Source organism: Hyperolius riggenbachi, chromosome 8 (genome assembly GCF_040937935.1).
Source record: "Hyperolius riggenbachi isolate aHypRig1 chromosome 8, aHypRig1.pri, whole genome shotgun sequence".
Lineage (NCBI taxonomy): Eukaryota > Metazoa > Chordata > Amphibia > Anura > Hyperoliidae > Hyperolius > Hyperolius riggenbachi.
Genome location: NC_090653.1, coordinates 264,789,705 through 264,799,743, shown reverse-complemented (window position 1 = coordinate 264,799,743; position 10,039 = coordinate 264,789,705). Strand labels below are relative to the sequence as shown.

Sequence of the window (10,039 nt, the reverse complement as noted above, 5' to 3'; positions counted from 1 at the left end):
CATGGACTAGGGTTGGAAGATCCTATGAAGGAATTAGGTGTTTAATCCTTGCAATATTCCTTAGGTGAAAGAAGGAATGTTTCACAACAGCTGAGATTTGATTCCTGAAGCTTAATTTCCCATCAATCAGTACTCCCAGGCTGCGCACACAGTCTGAGTTGTTCAGGTCTGAGCTCCCTATCCGTAGCGGTGTTGGTTGAGACTGGGGCTGCTTTGCTGTTGAGCCCTGGCCCTCGATAACAAGAACCTCAGTTTTGTCAGCATTAAGTTTTAGCCAATTATGATTCATCCACTCCTGAAGCTCAGCTAAGCATGCGTTTATTTGTGGAGTAGGGTCTGTGACATCAGGTTTGAATGACAAATATAGCTGGGTGTCATCAGCATAGCAATGATATGTCAGGCCATGTTTTTGTATGATTTCTCCAAGTGGCAGCATGTATATGGTGAACAGTAAAGGGGATAATATTGCGCCCTGAGGTACACCGCATTTTAGTGGTACAGGGTTGGAGAGGAAGGGCCCTAAGGCTACCCTTTGTGTTCTGCCAGCCAGGAAGGAGTTGAACCACCGGAGAACAGTGCCATCTATGCCACAGTACTCTTGCAGCCTGTTGAGCAAGATTTCATGATCGACTGTGTCAAAAGCCGCTGAGAGGTCGAGCAAAATCAGGATGGAACATTGACTCTTGTCTCTTGTAATGAGCAGATCATTGCAAATCTGGGTGAGGGCTGTTTCACAGCTGTGATATTTCCTGAAGCCAGATTGAAGAGGGTCAAGGATGTTGTTTCTGGAAAGCCTGGCTTCAAGTTGGAGGTAGACAGCCTTTCAATAACTTTTCCCAGAAAGGGGAGGTTGGAGACAGGTCTGTAGCTGTTTAGAGCATCTGGGTCTCCGATGGTTTCTTGAGTAGTGGCCTGACTATTGCTTCTTTCAGAGTAGAGGGAAACCACCCTTCTTGTAAGGAACCGTTGACTATTTTGTGGAATGCTGGTGTAAATAGTTCAGGGCATTTCAACATGAACTTAGTGGGGCCAGGGTCCAGATCGCAGGTAGTCTGGCGAAGGTTTGAGAGGATATCCAAGATGTCTTTTTCAGTGATTACCTTAAAATCAGACCATGGTGACTGGTAGGCTATTTTTGCACCTGTTATATGGCTCTGCATGGGTTTCTGGGGCTGTGAATTGAATGGCAAATCGTATGGAGGAGAACAAGTTAATAAATAATAATGCACAGTGAGTAAGATTTTTCTTGTTCTCATTATATTCATCAGTTCAGTTTGTGTACAGCTACGCTATGCAGGTCTACCTTATCTGTGTTTATTTCTCACTTTTTAAAATTGTGTGGCAGCGAGGTGTCTTCTATTTAAAGGCCACTAGATGGCGCTCTGCACACAGTTATGTGTTTACTAGTCCTAGCACTGTTAGCTATTCGGAACCAATGTTACAACATTCATTGGAGTCGGGGTGACTAGGCTTGTGCACCCGCCTCCAGCTGATTGGCCGGACCGTGTGCTGTCGCCGGGGTATTCCCTGAAAGGTACCCGGGTGCTGAAGGTCATGTGACGGGAGTCCAGAGCCTGCAGACGGGGCACATACGAGCAGGGTTACTGTAATACTGCGCATGCGCGGCTGGTGCAGATTCTTCCCTGTTTACTTTGTGTCTTCAGCTATGAACGCTCTAAAACTTTGCTCGAGGTTGTTGATAGGAGCATCTCACCGTCCTTCTCGCGTTTCTGTACGTATGCTGGGTAAGGCAACCCTCAGGAGGACTTTTTACTACATAGCTCCCAACTGTCCCCTTTTTGGAGGGACAGTCCCTCTTTGGGAGCACTGTCCCTCTATCCCACTTTCCTCCTCATTTGCCCCTCTTTCTGGACTTTGTCCCTCTTTCTATGTATATATATATATCTACTAAAAATGTGTTTTACTCTAAACTTTATTCCCATCCTTTAAATTGCTATTTTACTAGTTTTAAAATGTTAATATGAAGGGAAATGAACCAGGATATAAAGTATCGGTGTGGTGTGAATTATAAAACAACATATTTTTCTAATGAAATCTTTATGGTATGCGTGATCGAGGGTGTGGTTGGAGGTATGACAGGGTGTGGCTTAAGTGTCCCTCTTTCTCATCACAAAAAGTTGGGAGGTATGTTATTATATCGTACTAGCCTGCAAGGGTACCTGTGACGTTAGATATTTACCTCAGTTGTGAGGCTTCTCCGATCATCCTACGCTATGCTATGACCCGCTAAATAGTGTTTGACATTAAAGTCTAAAGACCCGTACACACGCGTGACTTAAAGGAAACCAGAGATGAACGCTTTGGCGCAAAATAAACATATCCCCCCAATAGATTTGTACAAAATAAATATTTTACCTTGTATTTTTGCTGCTCTGATGTGCCCTTTTTATTTCTTTTTTTTTTTTACTATAACTCAATGCAAAACACAGTTGGGCTGTGTGCAAAATAAAAACCTTTTATGACTAACAAATATAGATAAAAAAAAAAGTTTTTTTTCAATCTACTCAATATACTCTTACATTAGCAGCTCCTCCCATCTGCTGTGAAAATACAGAACAGGAAAGCAGAGCCAGAAGGGGGCAGGCTTGGGCTTGAAAAGACATCAGAGAAGACAGACTCCGCTATAATGATTCTTGAGCAAAGCCAGACTGAATGCTCAGTCAGGGATTTTATCCCCAACGTGCGACATCCGTCAAAGGTGTGTATGCACCCTAAAGCGGGTCCGAGATGAAAAACGAACTATAACAATTAACTTGTCTATCTAAAGTTTAGATAAAGTTTAGCATATCTAGCTGCAAACGGCTTCAAAAGTTTATGATTATTTATTCCTGTGATACAATGAGAGCAGCCATGTTCCGTTTGTCACATTGTCACAGGCTGAGGGCTGGAGATGCTATCAGCTTGCCTGTGTGTAAATTCAGTCCCCTCTCCTCCTCCCTCCTCCCCTCTGTCTCTGAAATCAATGGCTAGTAACCTCCTCCTGCCCAGACTGAGCTCCCATAAGCCCTTGCTACAGTGCCAATGCACTGTAAAAAAACTGGGCGAGGCTTGTTTAGTTTATAGGGGATTAGAGTATTAAAACAAAACAAAAAAAAGTATTTGGCTTGAGGAATGCCTTGTAAACTATATAAAGGGAACACAATTATGCAATGAGCAAAAGTTTATCTCGGATCCACTTTAACACTGCCCACAGCCACAATCCCCTCCGTGTATGTGTGCAGCCAGGCTGTGCAAGTGTAAAGTACAGCCTGTACGGTAGCACGGAGCTGCTCAAGAATGACTTTTTTTCTCCATGCTCGAGTGGCTCTTTGCTACTGCTCAGGTGCAAACTCTACTGGTGCCTGCGCAGCGCAGCCACACTTGTACATGGAGAAGACCATGGCCACAAAGATGAAGAGGGTCCGAGCCGGCAACTGAGGTATTGTGGTGGATCGGGGAAGCCTCTAGAGAAAGAATGTCACTTTTTTATTTTACGTTACAGTTTTTTAAAGCACACCTGAGTTGGAGTTAAAAGTTGCAAACCACATATTGTGGCGTGTAATCCTACCTACGGACAGAGGTGTCCGATTCCACCTGGTTCCCTCCATTCCTCACCAGTGGATCCTCCAACTTAATGCCAGTCACCAAGGTCCATGCAAGAGCTTCCATGAACTGGGCATGCGCAAGCTCTCTACTGCGCAACCTCAAACATAGCATGCGTGAGCACTTGTTTTCAATGAGCGTGTGCGGAAGATGGCCGCACATGCCCAGTTCAGATGCTCATATCAATGAGAACGCTTCCCGTCCAGCATCGACAGAAAAGATTCTTCAACGGGGGACCCAGGTGGAAAAAGGCAGGATTACAAATCTGTGTTTTACAGGTTTTTACACCTCATTTGCTATTAATAGAATATCTACTTATGCATAGAGTTCATAAGAACTCCCTGGACCCCTATGATTCTTACTGTTTGAGATAATTTACATTCCTTCTGGAGAAGCCAGGAATTTACCTGCCCCTGCTTTGGTCTCCTTTGATTAACCAGCCCACCAGTGAGATACTTACCATTATATAGAGAAAGCTCTGGGTGCTTCAGAGGCTTTGCCAATCCTCCATGACCCTTCCGCCACTGGCTAGAGGCCCTCTTTGCTGCGCTGGCTTCCATGTACGAGCATGGCTTCACTGTGCAGGTGCCAGTATGGTTTGCATTTGTGCAGTAGCCTGGAGGAAACAGCAGTGCACCAATGGCTCCATCTGTGTAGTGCAGTTGTGCTTGTACACAGAGTGTAGTACAGTCGTGAGCAATATTCAAAATTAAAGCGAACCAAGAGCTATTTTTCAGGTCACTTAATAGCACATTACTAATGCATGCCAACAATGTGGCTCACTATTAAAAAAAAGTTTTCCTCTTCTTTTTACATTCAGAAGTTTATCAGAGGCCTTTATTAACCTAATTCCGAGGCCTGTAATTTCAGGCAGATGAGGACGGATGTAATTATTTTATTGCACACGTTAGCAAAGAGCAAACGAAAGTTTTCATCAGCATGGGGTGGAGAGATAGGAAACTATGCTTCGAAGAGTTTAGAGAAGTCACAGATGCTATCTTCACAACTTCCTGTGGATAAATAATGGGGAACATGGCAGCTCCTATAGCTATTAGAAACTGCCCCCCCCCCCCCCCCAAAAAAAAAAAAATTGGTGCTGGTTTCCCTTTAACAACGAATATTGTGAAAAGGGGAAGGCCATCCAGAGGCTTCTGTCTACTGAGGTAAGTATCTAACTTTTTTTTCTAATAGACTCAGGTACCCTTTAACCACTTCGCGTCCCTGGGGATTTCCCCCTAAAAAACCAGAACAGTTTTCTACATTTCACACTCTTCCCATTCATTAGCCAATAACTTTATCACTACTTATCACACATACATGATCTATACCTTGTTTTTTTCGCCACCAATTAGGCTTTTTTTCGGTGGTACATTTTGCTTAAAATTATTTAATTTTGAACAGATTTTAATGGTAATAATGGGGAAAAAATGAAAAAAGGAATTATTTCTCAGTTTTCAGCAATTATAATTTGAAAATAATAAGTGGTACCATAGATTAAACCTACACATTTGATCTGCCCGTCTGTCCTGGTTATTACAGGGTTTAAAGAGGAACTCCAGTGAAAATAATGTAGTAAAAAAAGTGCTTCATTTTTTACCATAATTATGTATAAATGATTTAGTCAGTGTTTGCTCATTGTAAAATCTTTCCTCTCCCAGATTCACATTCTGACATGTATTACATGGTGACATTGTTACTGTGGGCAGGTTATTTAGCTGTTTCTAGCTGCTCTGTCTGTTACAGATAGCTAATAACAGCTATTTCCTGTCTCTGAACATTGTTACATTGTAACTGTTTGCCAGCAGTACCGCGGTCTTCAGAGCCTCTTGTGGGAGGGGTTTCAGCACAAAATCAGTCACACAGCGCCCCCTGATGGTCTGTTTGTGAAAATCATTGTCTTTCTCATGTAAAATGGGGTATCAGCTACTGATTGGGAAAAAGTTCAATTCTTGGTTGGAGTTTCTCTTTAAAGTATGATCCTAGTACAATGTATGGCGACAATATATTATTTGGAAATAAAGGTGCATTTTTTTCCATTTTGCGGCTTTGTATTTTTCTTTAATTGTTGTGGCACTTTTTAATCCTCCCCGCTCCCTAGTTATCAAGATGTGCTCCTTTATACCCCCCTCCCCCATACTTGGCCAGATGTGCCCCGTTACCCTTCCCCAGCCCCTGATGTGCCTCTGTAAACCCCCCACTTCAGTAAACCAGACGTGCCTGTTTATCTCCCCCCCCCCCCCCCCCATAGTTAGCCAGATGTGTTTTTTATTACCTCCCTCCCCCCATTCATAGCCAGGTGTATGCCTCCCCCTCCCCCATTTATAGCCAGCTGTGTGCCCCTTTTAATTTGTATTCCCCCCCCCCCCCCCATGGATAGCAAGGTGTTTGGCCCTTTAAGAAATTTTATTTCCCCAAATGCCAGGTGTCCCCTCCACCCCCTCTGCAGAGCTAGGCGCAGGGAAGCATTAGGAGTAAGAATCTCTCACCTGACCTTGTTCCAGCGCCGATCACGATCTCCTCCCTGCAGTACCGCTGACAGCCTCACTATGCTGACCGGATCGGGTCCCGGCTTGATGACGTCATCAAGCCGGGACCCGGTTCACTCAGCATAGTGAGGCTGACAGCGGGACTACAGGGAGAGGATCGCGATCGGCGCTGGAACAAGGTCAGGTAAAGATTGATACATTGTAATCCTCCATGCTGCCCGATCGCAGCATGGAGGGGGAAGGGGGGTATTACAGAGGATCGGGCGGGGGGGGTGGGAGGATCGGAGACCCGGGAAGGGATGCTAGTGTAGTGTAGTTAGGGGGAGGGGGGTTAATGAGCCCAGGAACGTGCTAGCACGCCCGCTGTGCTCATTAAATGACAGCAACTTATAATCACGTCATGTGGCTTTCAGGAGCCACTTGCAATGACGTGATTATACTGTATGCGGGATGCAAACTGGTTAAGGCAGATGTTGCATGACTGATTAATTTTAAATTTGCAAAAATGGTGAACTGAGAGTCAGGTTTACTTTAACATTCTTCTAGGTTTTAGAGTGTTGTTACTCTTTCAGACTAAAGTAAGCCATTTAGAAGAAAGGAATGAAGGTGACATCTTTCTATCCGAGTGATCTTGTCTCCTGTGTCTTACAGGTGGCCGGCGGCAGTTTAGCCAGTCGGTGGACATTGCGGCAGAGGAGCCCGAGCATGATGGCCAGTCCGGGTCTGGAATGTCTGAGCCGGGCGTCTTGTACGCCGGTCACATCCCCACCAATATACTGCAGAAGCTGCTATTGTCTGCCGGCTCGGCTGTGATGTCCCTGTATGATCCCTACAGACATGGTGAGCTTCTGCCTTCGCTATTTACTACATGATAGTTAAACTTCCAGGTCAGGTATTGTTGTTTTTTTTTTTTTTTTTTTTTCAAATACCGTATATACTCGCATATAAGCCGACTCGCGCATAAGCCACTTTTCCCTCAGAAACTAGGAAAAAGTGATGGACTCGTTTATAAGCCACCTCCCCAGTATAACCTCCTCCCCAGTAGCCATATCTGTCCCTAGTACAAGTCATCCCCTCTTCCCATAGCCAGATGTGCACAAAGTATGATACAGCTGTGTCTCAAGATACCACTAGATGGCATCATAGCTATGAGATGCAGCAATTGCTGGGGGATGGGGGCCACGGACACAGCAGGGAGACAGTTGGCAAGAGCAGGATCACTAGTGCACAAGCCTTACACTTCTTCGCCAGTAACAAAACCTGCCATCCGTTCTGCTCTACTGACCCGCATATAAGCCGAAGGGGTAACTTTTCAGCACATTTTTTATGCCAAAAAATTAGGCTTATACGCGAGTAGATACAGTACACATTTAACCTCCCTGGAGGTATGATTATTTTGGGGTCTAAAAGTGGTGCCATTTTTTGCAATTAGACCCTAAAAGCAGGAAAAAAATCACACACAGAGAGATCTGTCAGCAGCCCTGCACTTATCTACCTTCCTGAGATCCAGCGGTGCAATTTTTCTTCCAGCCTCCAGGTGACTGTACCCATGTAGTGAGATTACCATACAGAGCCACCAAGGACCGGAACAAGAATGGCTGCCATCGGCTGGAGTTGAAACAGCCGATGCGCTTCAGGCTTTTACATGCCTCCTGGCGGCTACCCAGAGCCAGGAGTTAACCTCCTTGGCGGTAACCCCCAAGCCTGACTCGGGGTTACCGCCAAGGAGGTTAACTAAATATTGTTTTATACAGGTTATACATCAAAGTGATTTGTAAACAAAAGGCTGGGTGCACACATGGCAGAGCGTAAAAAGTCGCGTTTTCTGTCATGTGCTTTTTTTTTTAGTGCGTTTGCTTTTTTTCCCCGCATAGGCGGTTTTATAGCGTTTTGCGTGCGTTTTTACGTGTTTGCTGTTCGCATATACAAAACGCATAAGCATTTTCTATGCGTTTTCCATGTGTTTTTACATAGCGTTTTATACAAATCACTTGGAAGACAACAAGAAACGGAATACATCAATTACTAAAAAACAAACCACAAAAAACACACAAACCGCAATACATTGTGTTCCCATTGACTTTCATTATGTGCATTTTTGATGCGTTTTTGAATACTATGCTACAAAACCAGCGTTTTTAAAAACACGCATACAAAAAGCATATGCGGTTTTTATATGCAGCCCATAGACTTCCATTAGCGGCAAAAACGCAGCGTTTTATGCAACGGTTGCGTTTCTGCTAAGTGTGTTCCTAGCCTTAGAGAGATGGTCAGTGAGATGAAAATTATTCTGATTTGATGCAGATTTGATGTTAATCTTATGCTGCTTTGAAACTGACCAATCAAAACAATTAGCTACTGCATTTGATTTGTTCATTTCCAAGCTGTATAAGTGGCAACAAAGACTCATTGCTATCTCATTGACCATCACTTCTCAGTAATAGCCTGCTGTCTGTTCCCTCCCTCCCTCCCTTCCTTCCTTCCTCTTGGCTCCTCTCCCCAGTCAGTGCTGAGCCATGGTGGGCTACCAGTAACAACAATAAGGGGTGCTCTCTGGGAGTGACCAAGTTAATGGATCCTGCAGATCTGAGGTTGTGTGAGGTGTGGAGCAGTTTCAGCATCAGAATCTGTTGCTCTGCTATATACCTGACCTCTGTCTAAGATTTGTGTGTTTCATTTGCAGATATGATTGCCGTTCTTGGCGAGACTACTGGTTTTCAGGCCTTGCAGAACCTCAGGCAGAAAATGATGGGGGATCCAGAGGGGGCACAGATTCTGCAGTGAGTTCTATCCCGCAGCTTGTGTTTTTTGAAGAACATCATTCATTTAAAGCGGACCTGAACTCTTGCACAGGACAGAAGGAAAACCTAGAGGAATGCACCCTGTATGTATTTAGAGAGTTTAGCCTGTCGAATTCCCTCTCATCTGTGACTAATCACAACTGTAACTTGATCTCTGAGCTGTCAGCTGGCTGCCTTGGAAGAGCAGCTAATTTGTAAACAAAGGATGTTAACCTTATGTCTGCTTCCATAAAAGGAGGAAGTAGACACACTGCAGATTTATTGCAGGATTTGGATCAGCGGTAAGTTAAAGAAATGTTTTTCTTTAAAGGTTATTGTGCTGTTGCATATCTTTTAGCGCAGAGAGGAAGTTCTGAGTTCAGGTCCACTTTAAGTAATGCTGTATTAAAGTAAACTGAAGCATCCTGTAAAAAAAGTATCTGATATGCGTAACTGACTTTTTTCACGTTCTCTTTGAAGAGAACCAGAGATGAAGCACCCTCATGTATTTTACCTTATAAATCAGTGGGAACATGACAGTAAACACCTAATCTGCTCTTTGTTTCATTGTTCTCTATTTAATCTGACTGTTATCACCTCTGATAAGAATCCCGCCTGAGCACTCAGTCTAGCTTTGCTACAGAATGATTATAGCTGAGTCTGTCTTCTCTGGTGTCTTTTCAAGCCCAAGCCTGCCCCCTTGTGGCTCTGCTATAATGACTCAGCAATAATCATTCCCAGCAAAGCTAGACTGAATGCTCAGTCCGGGATTCTTATCACAGCTGATAACAGACACCTCTAGCATTGAGGATGAAACGTAGAGCAGGGTAGGTGTTTTCTCTAATGTCCCCACTGATATATATGGAAAAATATATGAGGGTGCTTCGTCTCTGGTTCACTTTAAGTCCCTGCATATCCAACAGGGTAGAGACAGAGTAGGGAATTCGGCTGTTAAGGGAGCAGGAGCAACTTAGCAGTCAGGTTCAGAATTGAAGTGAGGTCTCTGCTATAAAACAGCAGTTCTCTTCTGGAAACAGGAGGATTCAGAACACTGCCTAGAAGCCCCCCATGTTAGAGAATAGGAAATATTTTTTTGTGGCAGATAGGCTTTAGCACAGCTACTGGCTGATTGACCCCACCTACTGACCATTACTTCCTGTAGCACAGCGG

At 44.2% G+C, this 10,039-nt stretch overlaps 1 protein-coding gene across 2 annotated transcripts in view; it reads left to right on the top strand.

Moving 5' to 3' along the window:
* Window positions 1–1,463: 1,463 nt before the first annotated feature.
* The window catches only part of COQ4 (coenzyme Q4), a 29,840-nt gene continuing 21,264 nt past the window's right edge, over window positions 1,464–10,039 (top strand). Inside the window, exons 1-4 of one of the 2 annotated variants that reach the window (XM_068248780.1) lie at window positions 1,471–1,571; window positions 1,626–1,745; window positions 6,741–6,929; window positions 8,773–8,869. In XM_068248780.1, the coding sequence (XP_068104881.1) occupies window positions 1,667–1,745; window positions 6,741–6,929; window positions 8,773–8,869 (365 nt within the window). In that variant the 5' untranslated portion in view covers window positions 1,471–1,571; window positions 1,626–1,666. Of the gene's footprint in view, window positions 1,746–6,740; window positions 6,930–8,772; window positions 8,870–10,039 lie in introns of both variants that reach the window. The other variant, XM_068248779.1, reaches the window with a different exon arrangement.